General features: G+C 41.3%; 1 protein-coding gene across 1 annotated transcript in view; it reads right to left on the bottom strand.

The window, feature by feature from the left end:
- MARCHF11 (membrane associated ring-CH-type finger 11) overlaps positions 1-27,058 on the bottom strand; it is a 118,317-nt gene that overhangs the window by 11,050 nt on the left and 80,209 nt on the right. The window contains exon 3 of the mRNA XM_060007102.1: positions 10,148-10,340. Coding sequence (XP_059863085.1) covers positions 10,148-10,340 — 193 coding nt within the window. The remainder of the gene's footprint in view (positions 1-10,147; positions 10,341-27,058) is intronic.

Genomic DNA, 27,058 nt, shown 5'->3' with positions numbered 1-27,058 from the left:
CCCTCTATTGGGCAATCTTTCTCCACTCTGCCAGCTTCTTTCTGGCTCTGGTTGCTTCCCCAGCCACCGAGAAAGCAACGCCATCCTGTAATCGTCCTCCACCACTCAAGGTGAAGGGCAAGGTTCATCTCGCTGCTGGTCTCCCAGCAGCTCTGTATATAAAACCTCATCTTAGCCCAGTCTCACCATTTCACCGCTCTGCACTCACTCTCAGCGCTAGTGGGTAAGAATACACAGCCTCATAGCCCTGGATGTTGGGGCCACCCCCGGCCCAGCCTCGGGAGGGCACGCAATCACGCCCAGTGGTTTTTCATGTCTCCTGGCTCAGCTCCCCTCCCCGAAGCCCTGCGCTGCTGACTGTCATTTTTAATTCTCTCCACAGACTCCTGTCCCCAGGCTGTGCCTTCCCTGTCTCCACAGATGACCATACTATCTGCCTGCCTGAAAAAGGGGAGATCTTTGGCAAGGAGGACCATCCACTTACCCTCCCAGAGCAGCGTGTGCAGCATCTCCAGCTGCGCCCGCCCTCTCCTCCCCCCCATCTCAGGGGTGAGGGCGCCCTTCCTGTGCAAGACACGGACCCCTCCCCTGTGTGCTGGGCTCTATCTCCGCACCTCAGGGGCATCAAGGTGTCCCCTCCCACCTGGATCTTCAACCTGCCTTCTGATTTCTTCTGGGTCTGTCTTCTCAGCATTTTGCTCAAACCTCGCTCCACCATTAAAACAAATAAACAGGAACTTTCCTCAATTCTACACCTACCCCCCAGATTCTACCCTCATTTAACTGTGCCCCTTTTCCGCCAAGACTTATGAACTTACATTTTGAGCCCCTTCTGCCTATCCCAGCCATTCTCAGCAATCTTGTGTCTGTCCACCGAACCCCCGTATTGCCAGATCCAGTGATACGTTTTTGTCTGGATTTCACCTGCTCTTGGTAAGGCATCTGGCACTGTTGGCCACTTGCTCCTCTGCCGCGGTCCCTTCCTCCCCTCGCCCGGCCCCACTCCCTCCTCCTGTGGCCGCTCTCCCCTCTCTGCCTGCTCTGTGTCTCACTGTGCTCCGCAAACTGCTGCTCATATCACCCAAATCACTTGCCCTCGCAGACGCTGGTTTCAACCACCAGATACAAACCCCCGGCTCAACTTTCCAACCCTAAGTATGATTAACCTTCCCCCACCTGCACTCACATACATTTCTCTCCTGGCACTTTCCACATTGTATTTTATTTTATTTTTTATTTTTTTGGCATTACACGGGCCTCTCACTGTTGTGGCCTCTCCCGTTGCGAAGCACAGGCTCCGGGCGCGCAGGCTCAGCGGCCATGGCTCACGGGCGCAGCCACTCCGTGGCATGTGGGATCCTCCGGACTGGGGCCCGAACCCGTGTCCGCTGCATCGGCAGGCGGACTCTCAACCACTGCGCCACCAGGGAAGCCCTCCAGGTTGTATTTTAATTGCTTATTTCCCTGACTGTCTCTTGTCAGCAGCTGGAGAGCAGGGAGGATGCTATATTCCAAAAGCTTTTCTGCAAAGGCCCAGATAGTAAATATTGTAGGTCATGCACACATCATGGTCCCTCTTTGATGAGGCTGCAAGCACTCACTGACAACATATCAGTGAATGGATATGACTGGGTTCCAAGAAAACTTTTTTTATGGCCACTGAAATTTATATATGATATAATTTTCATAGGCAGTGAAATAATATTCTTCTTTTAATGTTTGTTTGACCATTTCAAAATCATTCTTAGATCATGGATTATACAAAAACAGGCAGCAGACTGTGAACTACTTGTATTTCTATCCTGTACTTTATTATTGGGACACAATAAATACCCAGTGAATGCTGGCCTAATAGATGACTAATACTTATTTGGCTAAACCGCCCCAATTGAGACAGGCTGAAAGATTCACACTATTTCCTATGGAGGAAAGAAAAGTTAACAATAACAACATATTTGGTCTGCTGCTCGGCTTATCATGTCCATGTTTCTCCAAAAGAACTTGAACTGTACAAGGTCACAAGAGGGGAAGGTTTGGGGTTGCGTTTTCTCCCCCAGGAGGAGGCCTGAAGAGTTAACTCACTTTGAGAGACCATTTCAGGCACAGCCTTGAGGACAAGTAGGAAAAGCAAGTTCCTTTCTGCTTTCTCTCCGGGGGTTTTAAAGGCAGCGATACCACTAATAACAAACTATGATAATAATCTTTGGAAAAGTTGGTAAACATCAGTGTGATCAAGGCACAGGATAGCCTATAATTTGTACTTCCAGAGTAAAGAGATAATAACGGCCTGCTTCTCAAAGCATATAAAGGGTAAAGCTCTGTTCTTTCTCTAACGATGCTGAATTACAAGGGCCCATTCTGCCTCTCCGTCCAAGGGGCCTGGCTAGATTCTAAGTGAAGCTGGGGCACTTCCTGGGGCATCAAGCCCACGAACACATTCTGAGATCAGGAAATAATGATCTGTGCATGTAAAGGAATTCTGCTCTAAGGAACGATTCCAAACAAGCCAGGAGAGCATCCGAATCTGGTAACAGGCACGGCTGCAAGGATGACAGACCAACCAGCGCGGCCCACCTCGCAGCCCAGTCCCGGCCTGGGAGGAAGCTTGAAGGGAAACCCAGAGGGGCTCTGGGCCAGAGTAGAAGGCCTCTGTCCAGCTGCTGGGCAAGGGTCTCCCAAGTGGCCAAACTGAGAGGCTGGAGGGACGTTGGTCCCCGATCAAATGAGAGATCAGGAAATTGAAGCAGGAAATGGAGCAGAGGTGGCTGACAGTCCTCTCCCGTCTGGAGGGAAAACTGTGATAGGACGATTCAAAAAGGAAACACCGGGCTAATCGACTTCCTTCGTTATTTTGCCAGACACCGTTCAAGCTGAGCTGCTTTTTTCTCACGCCTTATATGATTCACGCAGACTCACCCACATCCGTGCTTCCTATGAAACTCAGAGTGAGACAAGGGCAACACCACCTCCCCTCATCCGCTGCAACCTAAAGCGCCAGCCAGGCACTCGCGCAGCCTTCTGCGTCTCCCCCCAGCCCCCCGCCTCCCCTCCGTGGCCGAATGTGGACCCACTGACGTCCAAGCTCCGTTTTCCTGAGTGATCCCAGTGGCTCAGATCCCAAACCTGGTGGTAGTGGTGGTGACTGGGGTGGGAACGGGTGGAGTGTGATGAAAGGTGGGCTCCGCCCACCAAAAAAATCTACTTTACGTAGATTTGAAATCTTACGATCAAACTCCCTGACAATTTTAAATGAGTTGGCGCTGTACCATTTGGCGGTCCTGAGAAGAGGTGTCCCCACTTCCCAGAGAGAAAGTCTCTTCGATGCGGAGACGCCCCATGTCAGGTCACACTGGACTGACTCCGTGGTCTAGGCTGTCCCCTGGGAGGGCTGAGACGTCTGTCCAACATCCACAACCCCTTCTGTGAAACAGAGCGCCCCACAGGCCCTAGAGAGTGTGGTAAGCTTGAGTGTTCTCTCGGTAATTTTACATTTTTCTCCTGGAACTATTTGATAACTTTTATATTTGCCCATAAATATACTGCAGCTTAAAAAAAATGCTATCTCTCTATCACGACCCGGGAGCTGAACTTTTTATAAATCTCGCCAACTGCTGTCCTTTCAATCACACATCTGTATGGTAATGACCCTGTGTGACAAGGTAAGAAGCAGAAGCCCTCTGGAGGGCGCTCCCCAGCAAACCCATTTTTCTCTGCTCTAAGTTACGGCATGTTTCAATTCCAATGTTACTTTCTTTCAGTAAATATGTTTTTCACCTAAAACACTTTAAGAAATATTGTCACCTTCTGAATCATGCTAGGAGATGCCAGCGAGCATGGACAATTTTAAACAGGGGATGGTTTCAATGTCATTTATATTTTGTTTGGAACGCATTAGAATTTTCTTCCCTTAGTTGATTCACTTTCTTACGCTTTGCTTATGCTAATTGGGTTATACGTGTTGAAAATGAGCCACAGGAAGGAAGATGACCTAAATGCACCATTTTAGGCGGAAGTAACCCTGGCATTCAATAGACAACTGGTCATCCTCCATGGCAAGGACTCATTTGTGGTAACCAAGACTCTGATTATCCTGAAATTCTTTGTCAAACTTCTTCACCTTTCCTCATATAATATCAAAAAAATAGAAAATGTACACTTTACATTTCACATTAATAAAATGTTAAATCATGTGTTACTGTTAGCTGCTCTATATGGAGAAAAAAATAGCAAAGTAAAGCAATACCAAAAGCAAGAGAGAATTACCGTGTCTTTTTTTTTCCCGGTACGCGGGCCTCTCACTGTCGTGGCCTCTCCCGTTGCGGAGCACAGGCTCCGGACGCGCAGGCTCAGTGGCCATGGCTCACGGGCCCAGCCGCTCCGCGGCATGTGGGATCTTCCCGGACCGGGGCACGAACCCGTGTCCCCTGCATGGTCAGGCGGACTCTCAACCACTGCGCCACCAGGGAAGCCCTACTGTGTCTTTTAAAAAGTAAATATAGGTCTTATATCACTAGTCCAAAACCATAGGAATAGGTTGTATTTATCTATTGTTCTAAAGTTCTATAATGAAATGTGAATAAAAGTTACCAACTGGTAACTCTAGATAGTTTTCTTACATGTGCCTAAGTAGCTTTAGCTTGGTATATTACCAACTGTGAAAAACAGATTTTCAAAAGGGCCATGATATATATAAGAATTTATCTGAATTTTAAAAAAATTATTTAGATTTGAAACTTAGGAAAAGAAAACTTCATGTTGAAGAGTATGAGATTTCTGCAGAAGAAACATTCTTCAATACTGACTATAATTGATACAGAAAGAAGAAGAAACTTTGATCAGATCCTCGTCCTAGTATACCTCAGGTTATTTTTGAATACCATACTGAAATACCGGATCTGCGCTATGAACACTGCACTGATTCTTTTAGAAGACAAAATCCAGCAGGGGTGGTCCAGATCACTGCCTCTCAAAACCCCTGGCTTCGCCAGCACGTTTAGGAGCTCTGGGGTCAGTTTCTCCTACCTATTATACTGTTGACACGGAGGGGATTTCAATTTTCAATCTCTTCTTTTCATGTAGTAAATGCTCCCTGAAATTGCTTTAAGAAAAATTGCTTCCCTCTGTCGCACGGCTCTGTGGCTAAAGTACCGATTCTGTTATTGCTGGATCTTCTGATTATTCTATTTCTCAAATTCAAGTGCAAGCATGCAGAACAGAAGAGGTACACACACACACACAGGAAACAAGCAGCAACCAAAAGTACCTCTCAGGGCGCTTTTGAAATAATGAGATAAAGTATAAGATGGTTGTTTATGCCGTCCTGCTTTAGAAAGCTTCACGTGGCATCCCTGGTGTCCCCCAGAGATGCCAGGCAGGATGAGCTGCATAGCAGCAAGGCTCACTCTTACTTTCTTACATAAAATTGCCCCGCAAACCTAAATTGTCAGAGAATGGATTTTTAAGAAAACCACTAGAATGGGGTTAAATACAGTCCAAGCTACAAATGTCAAAAAGCAAACTGTGAAAAAGATTTGGAGGATACACATCAAAATGTTGAGAGGGGACATTTCTGCAAAGGAAGTGACATAACAAAAGGGCAGTGACATAACAAAAGGGAAATCGTCTTTTTAAAAACGTTACATATTTCACAGTTGTAAACACAAAATTTTTTTAATTTGAATAGGCATATATTTATACTGTGCGGACGATTAAGAAAATCTTTAAAAAAAAACAAAAGTAATTCAAGTTTTTAAATTTTGTAGCCATAACCAGTTCCTTCCCTCACCATCCCAGGGAAGATACAAATATTTTCCCGACGCGGTTTTGGCACTAACTTGGAGTGTTAATGTGATTAGGTATAGGCACTGCTACCTCTGTTTCGGGAATCCCACTAACATAATAGGGTTTTCGTTTTAGTTTGTTGCTCCTACAAAGAGACTGAACTCACCTCATGAGGTTCCACCAGACACTGACGAGACTTGGTAAACTGCCCTCACCTTCCAGAGGCAACGTAATCAAATGACCCCCCGTCCTTATGGCTGAGTCTTACTTAGCCCCTCATTTCTGTGAGTCATTCACAAACGTATTCCTCTCGTGGCCCAAGCTTCCCTTGAGTTACACGGCCGATGGAAGTGTTTTATGTGCAAAGTGTGGAGCTGAGACCCAGGTCCTGTGCCCGGAGCCTTCCGCCAGGCATTTGCTTTTCATTTCTAAGTTTGCTAATCTTTCTTTGTCCGCTGTGCAAATCTTCTTAGGGAGCCAATGCAGGTCTGCTGTGATTATTACTTCTCCCTAAGTTGCTGACCCTGGGCTACAACATCTTGGTGATTTAAATCCTTTATATTAGTTTTCCTGGTGCACAATCATAGCCTGAATGCCATCTATGTAAATATTTATAAGAGCGCCACAAACATAATACAAAGTTATATCTCTTTGTACTTCCATTTCCTTAAGACGTCTCCCTCTTACAGCTCCCTGTTTATCTCTTGACCACCACCCTCTCACCTTTAACACCCTTCTCCTAACCCTCTTGAACTCATTTTCACTTTATTCATCTCTCATGGAACAGAGTTACTTTATCATTTAGGAAATACAGCCTGTTTATATAGACAAGGTGAAACTTGTTCATCAAACCCTCACACATTTACCATTCCATCATCTAGAAATCTGTCCAATATGGTAGCCACTAGCCACATATGACTGAGTTAAATTTAAATTAATTTAAATAAAATTAAATTTAAGATTCAGTTTCTCATTCTCACTAACTACATTTCAAGTGCTCAACAGCTTAATGTAGCTAGTGTCCATGGTATTGGACAACACAGATATACAACATGTTCATCATTGCAGAAAATTCTGTTGGACAGCCCTGATCTAGGTATTTGAACAATAATGGTACCTAGACCCTTGGGATAATTCAAACTTTAATAGTAAGAAGAAACTGGATCTTGGGAAAGCAGAAAATGTTTTACATAAAAATAAATGAAAGCAACAAACAAATTTACTTTGCCTGGAAATAAGTAAATTTCCCCAAGTAAATAAATTTTCTACAAATCTTTACTTTTCTATTTAACAATCCAATAAAAATCTCTTCCTAAACATTACATGCACTGGCTGGATTATAACATATTTTTGGTTCTGCAATGGTCCTCAGTGGGTTCGCAGAATTCTTTTTTAAGAAGAACATTTACGAAGCTGTCAATCTGCTCCTCGTTTAGGTACAAACAAGTTTGAAAAGCTTGGATGAACAGGAATACGGGAATGTTTGCAACTACTTTAAAGCCCTCTGTATGGGGAGCCAATCTTACATCCTCCAATGGTGACAGCGGGGCCATCTCCCCACTTGCCAAGCATCTCTTCATCCATCAGCCTGCTTGGCTATCACTTCCCCCATGAAATCTGCCTGAAAATGTTCCCTCCCTGCATAAAACAGCCAGCATCAATCTCCCCCTGCTTTGTCCAACGACCATCTCCTGTGCATATGTCCATCACTCTGCACATCCAGCTGAATTCTAGTTATTTCCACGTCTGTCCTGCTCTTGTGGCTGGGAGCCCTTAGGGGGACAGGAGAGTGACCGACTCTCATCTGCATCCCCAGCACTTAGTACTCTGTTTGACACATACAAAGTTCATTGAACTGAGCTGAACAAATAGGACTCAAAGTTGAAAAGCCTGCTTTTCACCCTAACTCTGACTCTGGTCTTGCAGTCAGGGGTATGTATCTGAGGTATAATCAATGTAATCTACTTTGTTACCGTCCACATCTAATTAGAAGACATTTTAATTCATTTGAAATGGTAGCAGGAGCTATTACCTGCTATGATCCAGTTGGCTGTTGGTAGCCTACACGTATTTGCTTTCTGACTATAATGGTTTCTCAATTTCTTGGGAAAAAAAAAATAAGATTTTCTCTGGGTCCAAACAGGCTAATGAATGAGATTGCCAAATGAAATGAGCACTGTTGTTCAATCTGAATTCTTTAATATTTTTCAAAATACGCATAAACTATTGTATGATGGGATTTTGATTTGATGAACAAAAAGACAATGAAAAGTATTGTCAATATTTAAAACTTAGATAAAAATCCACTCTCCAAAGCTTATTCAGGAAAATGTCAATTGGTTTTTGTCCCTAAGAAATTTGACTTTATAAAAAGGGCAAACACCCAAATTTCAAAAGGGAGGCCCAAAGACATCATACATTGTCAAAAAGATCGTTAGTTTATACGTATGTGCTCTTAAAACCAGAATCCTAATAATCTTGATTAAAAGACTGGCATTAACAATGAAAATTTAAGATATAATAACTCAGCATTAAATTCAGGCTGCGGAATTCAAGAAAATGATTTCCTAACCAAGAAATACATGGCCCTTTTCAGTGCTGTAATAAAGTCAACTGGAATTTTTTTCCCTTCAGGTTGGATTGGGAGCCTAATGGCTCTTTTGCTTTTCATCTCCCCTTTTAATATCAGTGGAATACCACATTTTATAACTTTTATGTTGAAATATAGAATAAACACTGTTTCTGAATTTGCTGAGGGATTTGTAGAACAATTTTGTAATCCTTCTTAATTTAGAGCAATACCCCAGAGACTATATTTGTACAGAGATTTAGAATTTCCAAATGCTTACATATGCATTGTCACATTTAATGCAAATTGTTCATATACATGATTAGCTCAGTTATTCAGGCAACATCTGTTCAGTTTACACATTATTCATGACATTTCCCTCCCTTCTTTTTCCGTTTCTGGCCTGAAATTTTATACATTTCTTTCTTATTAGTCTTATATTAGTAACAAGAGAGGAAAGAAGAAAAGGAGGTGAAATCCAAGCTGATCATATCTTTTAAATGTATAGAGCTCTTTTCGAAAAAAATGAGGCTATTAAAACTGAGAGTTAAATTAAGGGTCTAGTGAGTAGAGGCGTTAATTTAGGTGGTTTGAAGCATTTCAGTGTTCGTGACTTATTTAAATACTCTTAATCTACAACTTCCAGTTAACAGCATAATTATTTTATAATAGCTATTTCCTGTACGCCTGTGTGCTAGGGATGCTTATTCCCATTTTTATAGGTGAGAGAGAGGACTATGGAGAGACGAAGTTGATCTATCCAAGCAGAGGCCAGCGTTGCAAACCAAGGCACCTGATCCATTCTCAAGCTTCATCGCACCTTGGCGAGCTTGTGAACACAGACTGCTGGGGTGGGGGGCACCCGGAAGTTTCTGATTCGGCAGAGCTAGGGTGGGTCCTGAGAATGTGCATTTCTCAAAAGAAGCACTGCAGATGCTGCTGCCATGGGTGGTCCTTGGACCATTCTTTGCAAACCACGGCTGCCTCCCTCGGCTCTTTTTACATCCTTTAAGCTGTAAACCACATCAGAGCAGGGAATCTCCTGGATACGGTGCTGCCTCTCTCCATCCCCATCTCCTATTGCCAACTGGTCACCATCACAATGCCTGTGGCACCTCACACACACTGGGTAGACGCTGCATGAATTGAATCGACCCCCATTTTCTCATGGTATAAGGGAAACAAGAGATTGGTTAAGTGAGACACGTACGGAACCTTTTTTGTACGGTCTATTTAAGGTAAAATATTCTATCCTTTATTTCTCTTCTAAGCCACTGAATTTAATAAGTGAAACAAAGAGGCACAGGACAGCAAGGAAAACTGTCCCCAAGTCCCTACCCTTCCAAGGGGCCCTTTATGCCCTCGGAGTCACCACACCACCACGTAAGACCTCCAGGTTATCAGTGCTCTCCCCAGATGTACCATATCGCCATTGGTACTAGTCAGTGCTTTCCCAGCTTTGTGAGGGGGATTTATGTGCTCCCATCCCTCAGAAATAAAGGACTATCCTTCCATCGCCCACTCCAAATAATTTCTTCAACTCCACCTTCCTTGTGTTGCAAAACAGATCACTTTAAACGGGCATTATCCTGTTCATTTTTTCAGACTACTTGAGAATAGAGATGCTATGCTTTTTGAGAAAAGTGGCGAGATTGTGACGCCCCAGATAGTCAATGAGCTGGATAACCGAGATCACGTGAACCACAACATTCTGCGTTAGATCCAACTGATGAAAACGTAAGAGCTGCAAGAAATGGATTACTGACAGTTTGTTAACGTTGAAGGTCATGATCTTACCTATGCACACTAGATCCATAAAACCATACATTCCATAGCAGATTTGAAAAAGGATGTCCTTCCTCTGCCACACTGCATAGGGACTGAAGGCTGACCAGAGGAGCCAGGTCACACTCGCTATTAAGAACAGGGATCCTAGGATTACAGCAATCATCTGAACTTTCTCAACCAGTGTTATAGAAATGCTTTGCCACTAAAAGAAAAACAGAGGCAGGTAAGAAAAAGGTGCTGTGTATAATTGAAAAAGAAAAAAAAAAACATTTTTCAGCCCCATGTTTCTCTTCATGTTAGACCCTTTTCAATCTGATTGGCCCCCAAATGAATTTTTCCATTTCATCCAGGCTATAAAAAATAGACAAGCAGATAAAGATTAATGAATGGTCTCTACTTCATTATTTTCAGTAATTCACCATTCTACAAGTTGAATCTAGTTTTATTCCAGATAACCACACTGAGTGTGAATGGTGAGGAATGTTTAGTACCTAGGAATCACATTATCATCTTTCACATGTGCATGAAATTAAATACACTCTGAAGAAATATGGTGAGGACTCTTCTATTCGGAAATTTATTTTGCTCTTAACACATTTGCCTACTGCAAAAAAAAGGGAATTATCCCTTTTTTATGAAAAAAATGTAAAAAGCAAACAAATAAGCTATATAAGAACATCCGTGAAAAAGTCATTTAACACACTGAAATAATTATAAGGGAACTAGAAAACTGTATGTTATCTGTTACTGGTACATTTCATATGCTCAGATATTACTGGCCATTCATTATCTAATGAGTAATCCATGAAGCCATTCTTGTCAAGATTTAGAATTTGTACTTGAAGGAGTATCTTTGAAACTCACAAACTGTGTAAGCACACACCATTCAATGGAGAAAGTAATTTGGTGTCTGAAGCATCAACGTTTGAGAGGGTTTATAGTATAAATGATGAAAAACCTTTCAAGGGTGTTATCAACTTGAGAGAATTTATTAGTCATGTTCTCACTTTCGCATCGCTGAGACAGGAACAAAACTAGAATTTCTGTTATAGTCTGCCAGTAAACAATGAAACTCAAAACAACCTGCACAATCTCCCTGTGTGTGAGAGTTATGGCTGCTGCAACATGGGGCTTGTCAGCAGAATCCCTAAACAGTTTAAATAACCTTGAAAACAACAAACTTGAACAGTCAGCATCCATTGGGTGAATCAGATATCTCCTTAACCTCTTTACTTACCTGAAGTCTGAATATGTGCATCCCCAGATAGGGGTCTATCACTACTCATAAATTCCCTCACTGCCTCTGTCTCTCATCATAAAGAATTAACATATAATGACTTTAAATATGCTTTGAGTCTTGCATATTCTTAGATGCAAGGTTCTAAATTCTATACTTGTTAAAGATTAAATATCAAAATGCATTTGAAATATTTCATTCTCTCAGGTCATTTACTTCATGTTTCTCTTAAAAAAGAACAGAACCAAATGACAAAGGTTGTAGATTCTATAAGAAAGGTATTTCTCACGATTTTAATACTAAGATTCATTGACTGAAAAGTGGTTCTTGCTTTTGCATGAATAATAACTGAACTAGTCAATATTATTTTATCATTACAAATGAATCAATGTTGTATTTCAAGCACGTATTTGAAGTTTTTTTTTTTTTACTAGCATCCTGACATAATTTTAAACACATTAATTTCAAATGACTAGGCATTTGAATTTTAAACCATTTTAGATTTGGTGTCACAAGTGTGAAGTGTCAATGTCTGTGGTCTTGTTTAGTTCTGATGCTCATTAAAATCTGCATTAAATACAACATGGTAAATGATATAGAAAACTACTTCCAACTAATATCCGTCCTAGATGGATGCTATCGTGTCTGTATGCACTACGTTAGCCTTTGTCAATTTATTAATCACATCAAATAGATGAAAACAAATCATCGTTTTAAATCCATGAGGCAAAGGTGTCCAACTTGTGTGCGTGTGTGTGTGTTTGATTTTCCCATGATGTGCTACATGTTTCAAAATACATATGCCTGAAACACAGAAGTCGGGTAATCAAAAATGAGTGAAGAGGATTCACCAAGAATGCGTTTTACATACTGAAATCTATTTTCCTTTTGCCAGGAATCCTTTATGTTCCAGATTCATTATGTGATTTTAGTGGAGTTAAATTTGGACAGCTCAATATTGTATAATTAATTATATTTAGCTTCAGTTAGGCTTATTAGTTAATTAGTTGATCCGGCTGCCTGCATGCCAATTCAGTAACAACATGGTGGCCCCTAGTAGGCACTCGGATTTGGGTGAACTGGTGGGTATAGTTTTATGGTGCTGTGGTGTGTCCTGGGACAAGGAAACTGGTGGCTTTGGTCTCAGAGTCAGCATGATTGCCAGGACCCAGAGGCCATACTCAGGTGGCAGGCTTCCCACACATGAGGCTCAGCTGTGCCTTGACAAGGAAGGTGAATGAGCAAAGGGACAGACTTGCTAGGAATAAGAAACATATGATATGGCTTATATGTGAAATCTAAAAAAAAAAATTGATACAAATGAACTTATATACAAAGCAGAAATAGACCCACAGACAGAAAACAAACATGGTTAGCAAAGAGGAAAGGTGGGGGGAGGGATAAATTAGGATGTTGGGATTAAAATATACACACACTACTCTATATAAAATAGATACGCGGGCTTCCCTGGTGGTGCAGTGGTTGCGAGTCCGCCTGCCGATGCAGGGGACACGGGTTCGTGCCCCGGTCCGGGAAGATCCCACATACCGCAGAGTAGTTAGGCCCGTGAGCCATGGCCGCTGAGCCTGCGCATTCGGAGTCTGTGCTCCGCAACGGGAGAGGCCACATCAGTGAGTGGCCCGCGTACCGCAAATAAAAAATTAAAAATAAAAATAAAATAGATACGCAACAAGGACCTACTGTATAGCACAGGGAACTCTACTCAATATTTTGTAATAACCTATAAGGGAAAAGAGTCTGAAAAAGAATACATATAATATATATTATATAACTGAATCACTTTGCTGTATACCTGAAACTAACTCAACATTGTAAATCAACTATACTTCAATAAAAAAAGAAAGAAACATCAATGCTTCACACTTGTTTGGTGTTACCAAATTTAAAATGGTTTAAAATTCAAATGCCTGGTCGTTTGAAATTAATGTGTTTAAAATTATGTCAGAAAGCTAGGAAAAAAAGAACAACTCGATTACAATACACTGGGAGGCTCAATTATTTACTATTATCACAGAAATTATTTTTGTTGTGGATATAAGAAGTAATTTGGGATTTTTGAAGTTTACTTTTAAAGAAGGATAAACTGTTTAAAATCTATAATGAGCCCCTTAAAAGTTTGGTTTTATGTCACTTCGCTAATAATGCAGGTGTGCAAATGTGTCTGAAAGTGCATAGATACTCTTCACATACTGATGAACCCTAAAATTAATACCATTTCACTGAATAGCTAATGAGGACAAACTGTTATGGAAACAAAGTTTATTAAACCAATTATGAACTTAGCGATTTCCCTTTGAACACTGATAACATCTTGATAATTTCTTTTCTCACTATACACTGCTCTCTTATTTTTACCATTATGTGTGAAAAGTGGGATAGCTCACATTCTTCCCCTAGGAAAAATAATGCTGCTTCCTACCACTAGGAAACAGCCACCTAGCGTCCTTGCCCTGGAAGACACACATCAGCTACTAGGCTCAGCCTAAAGGAGCTGTGTTAATGCACCATTTGCTTGGACAATATAAACAGAAGAGGAGTGTCTTGGGTCTTCTCTCTCTACCCCAATGCTACGCAAGGCCTGAATTTCAGTTTGTAAAGCACTTCTGAATCTTGAACAAAATTTGTCAACTGCTGAGCACACTTCTCTCCTCTAAAACCTGATATATAAGTATGTATATACATTTTTTTCACTTAAATTTCTTCCCATATTTGGAAAGTAATATAACAATAACCAGATTGGCTTAGAGCCAATAATTGCTATTATTTTCTTTCTTTCCATAATATGTGAGTGTGTGTGACTCTTTTATAGCCCTGAAAAGCTGTTCACTTCTACACAACTATTGAACCTATTGTTTCTAGCAAAAATGGGCCCAATTGGTTCCTCTTTGGGAAGTTCATTCTAATTTTCTGTACTAGAAGAAGTCATTGAATATTCACAGCCTGTATTTATCTAGGGCTAATATGTGCCAGGCACTTTTCTAAGTCCTACGTACTAATTCAATTCATTCAATTCCCACAACAACCTTAGGAGGGAGGTACTATTATAATCCCATTTTACAGATAGGGAAACAAGCAGAGATAAACAATTTGCCCAAGGTTAAACACCTAGTAAGGACTGGAGTCGAGATATAAACACAGATAAGTCTGACTTCTAGGCTCATGCTCTTCACCCTTATACTATTCTGTGTAATGATTCCACTGAGCTCTGATAACAATTAATTGCACACCCCCCATCATTTCAGTGCCATGGCAATTTCCTGATAAAAGCTTCAAGTCTGTCTTCTCCGGTCTACCGAGATAGCGTTCTAGCTGGATGTCCAGCTGTGAGTCATTCGCTGATCCTCCATGTAGCTCCCCAGTCTACATTCCTAATGAAAGAAAAGCTGCCCCTGCTGGGCTGGACTCCAAGCTCCATCCAGGAGGCTAAATATTTGGTTCAGCACATATTCCCAGTGCCTGGCACGTGACTGCTGCAGGAAGGATGAAGAAAAGAGATGTGGGAATATTACAAGGAGGAGAGGAAAGAAGAGAAGAAGAAAGTTGGAAGGATGAAGGGAAAGAAAGAAAGAAGGAAGGAAGGAAAGAAGGAAGAAAGGAAAAAAGGAAGGGAGGAAAAAAGGAAGGGAGGGAGGAGAGACAGAGGCACACTCCTCAATTTAGCTTCATCTGATTCTTCGTATTCTCCCAAATGCCGGGTACTTTGGTCCCTCTCTGCCTTTGAGCATGTATCTCACTTGATGAAATCTCTCATCCATCCATAACTGGCTATGATGCCAGCTCTTCTAAAAAGCTGTCCCCCTCCTGCCCCTCCTTTTCTAAGCAGAAATCCTCCTTAGGGACCCCACAATCCACTATGTATACTTCTGCTTAGTGTGTATTTCTTTCACTGGAATCCCAGATAGCTGTTTCTCTCCCTGTTGTCCACGGACTGCATACCATGATAGCAGAAGCTGAGTCTCACCTCCCCTTATGTTCACCAAACAGCTGAACACACCTAGTCAATGCTTTAAATACACCAGAGGCTGATTTTCGTTTCCATCACCTATCTGATTGCCAGATTAACGTTCTCTCCACATCCATTCTATCACTGCCTACAAGATAAAGTTCAGCTCTGGCTGAGCCACCAGTGAGTAGAGAAGTGAGAATTTAAACTCAGATCTGTTTCCAAAGCGTAAGTTCTTTCTAATGTGTCCTTCTCTCTGCATAACGTCTGCCCTTCACACCTTCTCTCTGCCTACTTAAACTGACACATTTTACATCTAAAAGCAAAACCAAAAAGGACATAGTTACACCTATCTAAAAGGTAGCTGTAGGGGTGAAAAAAAAAGTCAACAAATACAAAACGCAGCTCAGCAGAGTATCGACTAAATCTGACCTATAACTTCCCAACTGGCATCCTCACATACTTCTTGAGTCTGAAAGCTGCAGTTTATTAAATGAGTATTAACATAAAGATGACACTCTCAAGGAGTTATACTTCTTTAATTTTAGTGAAGTTTGGAAGGAATTAAATAAACTCATATTGGAAATTATTTAATATTCTCTTTATATATGACTATTCAGAGAAGCACCAAGTAAGGTCCCTCAGCCCTGGAAAGATACAACGTGTGTGGCCCCAAACTGGGCATCACTGTGTGTGAGGGTCCACGTTGGTGTGGCACCCTTCCTGTGAAACTGGATAAGTACCCCAATAATTACCACAGACTGCTCTGAAACCATGGCACTAATTGTTGCCCTTACCAATGAAATTATATCCCAGGTTTACTACTGCCTTCAGACAAAAAAGGATAGAAGAAAAAGCTCGGAATTTTCTTTAAAGAAATGATGGGAGTCCAAGCCATGATAAGCCCGAGTCTTCCCCTTGTATAAATCACTTCTAGCCAGTAAGATAAGAACCAGAGAAAGGAGTGCACTCCATCAGGCCTCCTCCAGGAAGCTATTTAGAAAGATGCTCTTGTCATTCCATTGTCTGAAAGAGTTGATGCAGCTTCTCAATTTAGAATCAATTTCCTCCCTGAAAATAACACATGCTCAGAGGGAATGAGGCTGAACTCAGAGAAAGTAGATCTTTCAGTATGCATTAGATCACTCAGTCTGAAGCACTGTTTCATCTTTGTTTTTACAAGGTAGGCCAGATATGAATCTTAGCTAATAGATTTGTAGTACAATGATTTATAGCATGCAGTGTGACAGGTGGGATTAGTTACTAGTGTCACAGGAGAGAACACCTCCTCTTAAGAAGTGTCCTCTTCAGAAAAATGAATTTAGCTGAGACCTATTTTCAGTCATCTTTAGATGGTGTTTAAATTGAACCACTAAAGTTGGGATTTGAAATGCTGGCAGAAAACATCTCAACGTGTAATCAATTTGACATGCGGATAAGACATTCAGTTAATTATATGCCCATTCTTTGTAGAGTTGTATTTATATGCTGCATATTAAAAAATGATTTCATGGTTTAATTTGCGTCTTCTCTGCGAGAAAAGCATTTTCATAAACTTATCAGACATGAGGTAAAAGTCAGACAAAAGAAATTTACTTTGTCTGAGAAAGGTGAAATCTAAACCACCTAGAGAAAACAATTAGGGAAACACGAAACTGCTTCTTTTAAATGTTAACAAAACTGATAAAACTAGCAGGACTAACCAAGAAATGAAAGAGAGGATATGATGATGGATCCTACAGATGAAAAGAGAAGTAAAAGAATATTATAAACAGCTTTATGCTAATGAATTCAATTATACAGATGAAATAGACATGTCCTCTGAAAAACACAACTTCTCAAAACTGACTCAAGAAGAAACAGAATGTATAGAAACAGAATAACGCTATATAAAATAAATTGAATTTTTAATCAAAAGCCTTCCACAAACAAATGAACAAACACCTCCAGGACCAGATGGTTTCACTGGAGAATTTTATCAAACATTTAGAAAACACAATGTCAATTTAACATATACTCTTTCAGAAAATAAAGGAGGACAGAATATTTCCCAACTCTTTTTATGAGGTCAGCATAAACCAGATACCAAAACCTGACAAAAACATTACAAGAAAAAAATAATTTCGGACCATATTCCTTATAAGTATAGGTGAAGAAAAAAGTCCTCTACAAAATATTAGCAAATCAAATCCATCAATATATAAAAATAATAATGCAGCACGAGTGAGTGGAGTTTATCCTAGGAATGTAAGGTTAATATAACATTCAAATATCAATCAATGTCTAAAAAAAAGCAGGAATAAAGATGCAGACCTACTAGAGAATGGACTTGAGGACACGGGGAGGGTGAGGGGTAAGCTGGGACGAAGTGAGAGAGTGGCATGGACATATATACACTACCAAATGTAAAAGAGATAGTTAGTGGGAAGCAGCCACATAGCACAGGGAGATCAGCTTGGTGCTTTGTGACCACCTAGAGGGGTGGGATAGGGAGGGTGGGAGGGAGACCTAAGAGGGAGGAGATATGTGGATATATGTATATGTATAGCTGATTCACTTTGTTATGAAGCAGAAACTAATAAACACACCACTGTAAAGCAATTATACTCTGATAAAGATGTTAAAAAAAAAAAAGATAACTCATGAGAACCTACTGTATAGCACAGGGAACTCTACTCAGTGCTCTGTGGTGACCTAAATGGGAAGGAAATCTAAAAAAAAGGGGATATATGTATACGTAAAACTGATTCACTTTGCTGTACAGCAGAGACTAACACAACGTTGTAAAGCAACTGCACTCCACTAAAAACTAATTTAAAAAAAATCAATGTAATTGATCATAAACTAAAAGCTAAAAGAGAAAAAGTCTTTGGAAATAGGAGGCTGAGTCCCAAAGACTATCCTATCTGGCTGTCTCCAGATGCCCAGGAAGATAGCAGATCAAAGGAGTAGAAGGTGTGACGTTCTCTCATAAGGGACGAGTATCCTTAGTTTGGAAGGTTTCACCTCACTGAGAAGTCTCTCAAGTGACTGAATCAACAGGAGCAACAGCTTTTTGAACTAACAAGCATTATTTTAGCAACTCTAGGGTCTGGAGTCTACATGAGGACACCATAATTCTGGATCTCACTTAAGAAAAAGCATATTTGTTCCTCCAGGTTTTTCTCCTAATTCTTTCAAAACCATCCATATCTCATTTCTCAATGTAATCTCTTTGTTTGTTTTGATTGCTACAGATTTCCATATTTTTCAAGGGCATGTTGATCCAGATTCAACAGTCTAAATGTTGAAATAAAAATACACTTTAGCTCTTCAGTGTTCAAGAGTTTATGCTGCACTTTCCCTGTCTGTGTTCATTCTTTCTTGCAAAAGCAGGTGCTATCCATTATTTCAAATCAGGGAAATTTGCCCCAAGTGTCAACTGTCTAATATAGTTAATCTCAGTAACCAGATTTTGTCCCATATGAATTAAAAGTGTATGTCTGCATGTAATGCATTTTTGTTTCAATATTCTTCTCAGTATTTGGTATTAATGATGTTTGAACACAAGCTCCCCAGGGGATCTCTAAGTAATTAGTAGGTGGTCATAATCGTATTTATTTGTTCTCTCCACAAGGAGTTGAAAGCTACCTTTGCTAAAGGAGCTTATTAAAACTCTCAGTGGGCTGTTAACTGTTTTCAACCTTGTTTTTGGAACAGAATTTTCATGGAAAGCAACTACCTTCCCATTTGAAATACTCAGTTCATGCGGACTGATAAAAGAAATGTTCACATATTGAGGTATGGGGAAATCATTCTGGCTTATACATGAGTTAACATGAATTTTATGCTAACTAAAACATCCTGTTTGAGGCCCATCGAACACACATTGTACACCTGCTTTAATTATTAAAGAAAAGGGTGCATTGACCAGAAGTAAAGAATGTCCAGGTTAAAAATAAAGTTTAAATGCCTCCCTTCCCGGATGCCAATGCCGGTACTTCTTTGATAATAAGACTGTCTTCCCAGGTGCCAAGGCCATACTGTCTGGGTGTGTATATGCTGGTCTGTTTTTCTTGAAACCTTGAAGGAATGTATCCCTGACTTGTTTCATGTTTTCTCTTCTGACAAGATACAAAACTGTGCTGAAAACCATGCTTCTCTGGAGCAGTTCCTTGGAGTTATATGAGAGGGTGTCTCCTGGGATATACTCCTCAGTTTGTCTCAAATAAACTCTTTTCTATTCTTATTATAGATTGTTTATTTATTATTTTCATCGACAAGACCGAACACTGTATATTCTCCTGGTGGTCAGAAGAGCACCCTTGGTAATTAAGGACCACAGCATGAGTCAAGGTCACCTCTTCTGTGTAATTTATGCAGAGTCTTTACATAGTGGTTTTCCTTGGCTCTGGGGAGGCAGTATAATGTGCTGGTTCAAACAGAGAGCTGTGAATTGGCTCTTAGACCAAGTGAGTTATTCTTCTCATAAGGACCTCAGTGTTCTTCACTATAAAGTGACATCTGACATAGCTGTCTCAGAATAATTGTGTACTGACACCTCCATACCTAGCTCTCCTTCCTTAACTGGGTTCTAGACTCTGAACCAGTAGCTGTAAGACAGTGAAGCTGGTGAATCAGTAACAGGGAGGACAGAGCCCAAAAAACTGAGCATTGAACGTGCAGTGTCCACTGCGTGAAACTGGGCTTTGCCTCAGTTCTTGGTTAGAGAAGTCTCACTATGGGATGACACCACCAACGCAAAGGTGCATGGAATTCTGCCGCCTTTAAATTTCTGACATGTATATGTTGTCCATTCAACATATACTTACTTACCGGCAGCCTGGTACGTGCCAGGCCCTACAGAAGGCAGTAGACTGAGGAAAAAGCCTTTTTCTCATGGGATCACTCACAGATAGAAAAAGAAATACATAAGGCTTCCAGGACAAGTGAGCTGAGTTTAAAAGTTTAGGTTAAGAAAAAGGGCTCGGTGGAAAGAAAGTATGCTGAAGATTTGGCAGAGAGATGGGAAGGGCAGGCAAAAAGAAGCATGTGCAAAGGAGCTAGCATATTTTGGAAAGAGTGAGATTTTTATTGTCACTGCAGAGTAGAATTCATGTTGGCAAGCGGTGCAGGCCAGCTCAGGAGGGGCTTCCAGGATGTGGCTGTGGAGTTGCACTGTATCCCGTCAGGCAACGGCTGTTAGATAATCACAAGAAAGAGCGAGGTCTGAAGGTGACAGGATGCTTCCTAGTCCCGTCACACCTACCACCATGCCTGGGTACATAGCCGGTGCTCAGGCAGCTATAATTATCATCCCAAAGGCAAAAGAGCCTTAACTGAAAACTTCTCTGAGACAGGGAAACCTTGAGCCCTCCACTTTTAGATGTTTCTAGATGAAGTCTGGTGGAGAACCACCACCAGTGTGTCTGGGGACGGCTGCCCCACCCAGCTCCCAGATACACCTCAAACCGTGACCCATTTCCTGACATCCTGCCACGGTTAACATAACACTTTGCTTAAGTGCAAAAAATCCTTTCCACTGACATAAGAAACTATAAATTCCTTAAGCAAGATTTGGCAACTCATTAATCGCCAGTAAGGGGGAGGCGAGTGGTGGGAAGAATAGCTATGATATCTTCTCATATCTTATTCTTTACTCTGAGCAATATTTTGAACAAAACAAAGAGACGAATGCTTCCTACTAGTTCCTGGAATTCCTCACTGTCTCATAGTTTCCCCATCATAAAGGTTTTATATGAATAACAAAGAAGAAGCTTTTCCTCACTAAAGAGAGCTTCCCTTTGCTTAAACTTGAGGTCATTTGTTCACATTTGAATTGAGAACCTACTATTTGCCAGGCCAGGTGGAAGTACAGGATGGGACACTACTGTGAGATATGTCAGCCCCTGTTCTGGATATCTGAGCGTTGAGACACAGGACAGGTGCCCGCAGGGGATCTCCCAGCAACCACATCTGTGCACACAGCGTTCTCCAAGTGCAGAGCATAGGTACCCTTCATAATAGGCAGCCACAGAAGCATAAAGAAGGAGGTAAGGTGCTCTGGGGTTTGGAAGCATCAGTAGAGGCGCGTTAGGCAGAAAAGAACGTGCCAGACAGAAGACCAAGCGGCTCTCACTCTTTGGCTACAGGTTTTGCTTTAATTTCATTTTATCTTTCACGCATCTTCTCTAATAGATTTGAGTTCAATTCCCACACCTAGTTGTGCAAGCCAGTAGCAGTCAAATAGTGAGTTCTTAGACCATTAACGTAAATATCCCAGTATAAGACCTGGTTTCCACCTCAAATAGCCCATAATCTACTTGAGTGATGAGGCCACTACATGGGAAACAGAGGGGGATCAAATAATGCAGCATGCAGTTAAGCCATAAACCGTGCAGAAGAGACTGTGAGTTTCATAATGGGAGTTTGGTGGTCAGACATCAATACAAACTCAAGCAATCTAGAATGGCTTCCTGGAGGAGACTGGCCTGCCTATGAATGGCAGGGAGAACATGGAGATGTACAAGTCTGAGATTAAGACCTTCCAGGCAGGAGCGACCTAAGCACGGCTCCAAGGTGGGGAAATGAACAAGGGATGTTTCTGTGGTGCCCAATTTAAAGTAAGGCTGTGTCTGCAGAACCCCCGAGGAACCATTTGAGAAGTGATAAGTGACAGAGAACAATCTGATAGATACAGAACATCCAGCAATATGACTAACTGTCTCCCTATTAAGTCACGCTGATACATGATTATCTGTTTACACGTCTGCTTCCCTGACCTCACTGTGAGCTCTGTGCAGGCAGGGATGGGACCTTATGGATGTCTGACTGAGTCCTTGTTACTTGGTACAGTGCCTGGCACATCAACAGAACTCACATTTGGTCAGTGAAGGAGACTTAGTTTTGCTTTACCTCTTTATGTGAGTGATTTGTTTTGACAGCATGAAAGGACCCCAAAGTCACTGTAACTTTCTAGTCTAGTTCTCAACCAGGCCCCAAATGTCGATAGTGCCAAGGTCAATAAACCCTAGTCTATCACACGTAAGACTAAAATAGATGCTGTGTTTGGACTGTGGCTGTTTTAGTTGTACTCTCTTCTGAACTTAAAGCACGCTTATCTTTAAAAAAAAAAAAAACGAGGGGGAAAGAGCCTGATTCTTTTCAAGATAATTGCACTTAATTTCCTGGGAAACCTAACAGCAGTGATGTCCAAAATGTGTCACGGGTCATCTCATCAGCCAGCAAACTGCATTACACGGTGACTCAGCCAGAAAATGCATGAGAAACAGTGCAGGGAGGATAATGTCAGATGGTGACTAATAGGCTGATATGTTCAAGGTGCCTAATTAAAAACAAATTCAAATTCCTTGTGATCCTGCATGAAATAAGCTACAGCTATATAGTAACACAGGACGCTAATTTTTGAAATGAATGATAGATGATTCAATGAAGCATTGATAAAGGAAGGAAAAGCATGTTGCTTAAGGAAAGATTTCTTTATAACATGGGATAGATAGATAGGGATGCATGGAAAGAAACGAGGGAGGGGAGGGATAGAGGGAGGAAGGAAGGATAGATGGGTGGATGGATGGGTGATAGGCAGATAAATGGATGGATGGATAAATGGATAGATGGACAGACAGACTGAGCTACCCTCATCCAAGGCCACAGCCAAGGTCACTATAACATCAATAACTGTATGGTCATCCTGCACTGTGTCTCTATTCACTGAAATAACCCAGATTAGTAAAAGCAGCTGGCCTTTTCTGTTTTTGATTAGGAATTGGAAGAAAGCTATTCAAAAATGTTAGGATAATTCTAATATTTTGACACCAAACAGCTTCCAGATTAGGCAAATCAGAGAGGGAAACTACCTTACAAACTAAATGATTGTGCTGTTCTAGAGAATGGATAGCTCTTCAGATAAGAGAGAAAAGCAAAATCAGTCTGGTTCTGAGGCAGATGATGGGCACGGATGAAAAAAAAATGTGTCTACTGAGGAGGGACATCAGCCTATTCCAGATCTGAACATACCTATCTGAAAACCTGTCCTCATCAAAACACATTTGGAAGGAGGCAGAGAGCTCTTCAGAAGGGAAAAGAGTGGTCCAAGTAGAGAAGTAAGCTGCTGGGCAAGGCCACAAGCTGGCTGGCGGGACAGCAACATGACCACTGGCATCGATCCAGCCATCCTTTTACTCTGCCATGATGCCTCTGAACTCATCCTGAAACCTCTCCCTGTCTCAAACTGGGTCATCTTCTCACTCCTATGGGCTAATGCACTATTCACTCTAAATTCTTTCTTGCCAGTCCCACGGAGACAGCCCATTACTTATGATAGTGGCAGAAACCACCTGCCCCATGACCCACAATGTCAGAGGCAGCTCGGGAGAAACTAAGCATGCTTTGCAAACAGTGAAATAAGGCAACCTGTATCCCCAAATAATTAATAAATTATTAAATAGCTACAACAATATTAAATGTGCCTCCCCACTAAAAGAAATAAAGCCTAAATCTGGGCAAGTTAGAGCTAAGAGATTGGAGAGGGACGGCAGGCACGGGGCTGCAGTGGTAGATGCAGAACTTGGAAGGTCCTGTCTTAACGTCTATCAGGGAAGAGAAGGGGGACCTGCCGGTGGCAGAACTGTCCCTACGCAGGACAAGCTCCAGATGGAGAAAAGGAGGGGCACAGAGGATCAGATCTGTTCACTTCCATAAGCCCCAGTGGCCTGGGGCAGGGGAGGGAGGGTGAAGAGGGGGCTGCAAAGTGAGAGATTCGGAGTTGAAGTGGCCCAAGAGAGCAGGCAACACAAAACAAGGCCAATGTATTTCCTAGTAGCTGAGGCACATGAGAGAAAAGTGTGCTCTGGTCTGTGTTTCTCCTGCAGCTGCAGAAACAGAACTCTGCATAAAGAGCTCTATGGAGAGAACGTTTGTATAGTGTGTGTAGTGTCTGTGTGTGTGTGTGTGTGTGTGTGTGCGTGCCTATGAAAAGGGAACATTGCCAGCCATTCCAGTAAACTGCCATTGTTGCCCACCATCAAGCCATCAGCCCCTGCAGTGGCATCCAATGGTGTGCCCTGAGGGGAATGCAGAATGAAGAAAACCAGGAAATGATCTATATTCTGGATACTGGCCCTAGATAGTTAAGATGCATATCTAAGAAACAATTTCAATGAGTCTAGACTCCTGCATCTCCCGTACATAGAAAATCACTATAATCCTTTTTTTGTGATTAGCAGTACTTGTGATGTTTGACAGCATGTTTTTTTCAGCAAGAACTCCTGTATACCCTGGCTCCTCCCTTACCTCTCTGGAACTGTCCCTCAGAGCTTTCTGAAAGGCTGGCTCATGGGCTATAGTCCTCAGTAAGGTCCCCAAATAACTTAACTCACAACTGGTATGTTGTGCGTTTTTCTCCAGTCACCACACACGTGTGTACGTGTGGGTGAGTGTGTGTGTGTTCATGACCACATACCTGTGTCCTCCTGGCGCTGGTGATGGTTAACATCACAAGCCTCAGTGTGGTCCAGCCTCAATGAGAGTCCTAATTCTGCTATTTCCTATATAACCTTGGAAATTTGCTTGACCTTTCAGAGCCTCAGTCTCCTCATTTGCAAAACAGGATAATAATACCTACCTCACAGGACTGTTGTGAGTATCACAGGAGACAATTTTCATAAAATGCTTAGCAGCATCCCTGGAACAGAAGTGCTCAGTGAACTGCATCTAGCTATTAACTGTAAACATGACAGAGTTCCCAGAAATTCACCAGCTGAGCCCTGAGAGAAGGCAGGCCCAGGCATGTTTAATCCAACAGGCAAAAACAGCAATTGCCCCTTTTTTTTTTCCAGGACCACTGGTATAACATACCATTGACGTTTCATTTAGGGAATATATTTTCTTCACAGATCTCTAAAAAACTAGGCAAATTATATTCATATATTTTTATTAATTTAGAAAATTTATAACATATGCAATTTTAAAGGTCTCCTTTAGAAGACAGAAATGATAAGACAAAGAATATTGTTTAGGACACTAACTGAGACCGAGATCACAGAATTCAGTTTCCATACTTTTAAGATTGTTTTGCGCACGTGAATCATTACATCCTGTCACTGGACTCAAAGGAGACCAGATGTAGTTGAAGAAAACCATATAGCCCAGCCATCTACTGCACTTTTCCACTGCTTATATGTGGGCTACTAGTTGTGGGTGAAGACCAGCATTTTTCATATATGAATGCACAATTGTAATACAATAAAATAAAACTATATAATATTAAATAGATATTTATTTGAACTAGAGAATATTGGAGGTCAAAAACAAGGCAGAAAGCCTACCTCAAGAAACAAGAAAAACCTCAAATAAACAACCTAGCCTGCCATCTAAAGGAATTAGAACAAGAAGAATAAACACAGCCCAAAGTCAGCTGGAAGGAAAACGTATAACAAAGATCAGAGAGGAAATAAATAAAACAGAGGCCCCCAAAACAATAGAGAAGATCAATGAAACCAAGAGTCACATTTTTTGAAAAGATGAACAAAAGTGATAAGCCTTGAGTCAGGCCCATCAAGAAGAAGGGAGAGACGACCCAAATAAACAAAATAAGAAATGAAAGAGGAGAAATAACAACTAATACCACATAGATACAAAAAAGTCTTAAAAAATACTATGAACAGTTACATGCCAACAAATTGGACAACCTAGAAGAAATGTTCAAATTTCTAGAAACAAAAACCTGCTGGGACCAAATCAGGAGGAAATAAACAATTGGAAAACTGTTAACTAGTAGTAAAATTGAATTTGTAATAAAAATTACTCTCAGTAAAAATAAGCCCAGGACCAGACAGCTTCACAGGGGAATTATATAAAACATTTAAATAGGAGCTAATATCTATCCTTATCAAACTATTCCAATAACTTGAAGAGGATGGAACACTCCCAAATTCATCCTATGAGGTCACCATTACCTTGATACCACGACCAAAGACACAGACACTACATAAAAAGAAAATTACAGGCCATTATCTCTGATGAATATAGATGCAAAAATCCTCAGCAAAATCTTAGCAAACCAAATCCAACAGCATATAAAAAGGATAATACACCATGATCAAGTGGAATTTATTCCAGGGATGCCAGGACGGTTTGATATTTACAAATCAATTAATGTGATATAGCACATTAACAAAAAGAAGGATAAAAATCACATGATCATCTCAATAGAAGCAGAAGAAAGCATTTGGCAAACTTCAACATCCATTCATAATAAAAACCCTCATCAAAGTTGGTATAGAGGGGGCTTCCCTGGTGGCGCAGTGGTTGAGAGTCTGCCTGCTGATGCAGGGGACACGGGTTCATGCCCTGGTCCGGGAAGATCCCACATGCCACAGAGTGGCTGGGCCCGTGAGCCATGGCTGCTGAGCCTGCACGTCTGGAGCCTGTGCTCCGCAACGGGAGAGGCCACAACAGTGAGAGGCCCGCGTACCGCCAAAAAAAAAAAAAAAAACAAAAAGTTGGTATAGAGGGACCATATCTCAACACAATAAAGGCCACTTATGACAAACCCAAAGCTAACATCATACTCAGCAGTCTTTGCTCTAAAATCAAGAATAAGACAAGAATGCCAGCTCTCATCATTTCTACATAATATAGTATTGGAACGAGAAAGCAAGAAAAAAATTATGTTTAAAAATCTCACCAAGAAGAAAAAAATACCTAGAATAAACTTAAC

This window comes from Delphinus delphis, chromosome 3 (genome assembly GCF_949987515.2).
Source record: "Delphinus delphis chromosome 3, mDelDel1.2, whole genome shotgun sequence".
In the NCBI taxonomy this organism is placed as follows: domain Eukaryota; kingdom Metazoa; phylum Chordata; class Mammalia; order Artiodactyla; family Delphinidae; genus Delphinus; species Delphinus delphis.
This window is presented reverse-complemented; position numbering and strand designations above follow the sequence as displayed.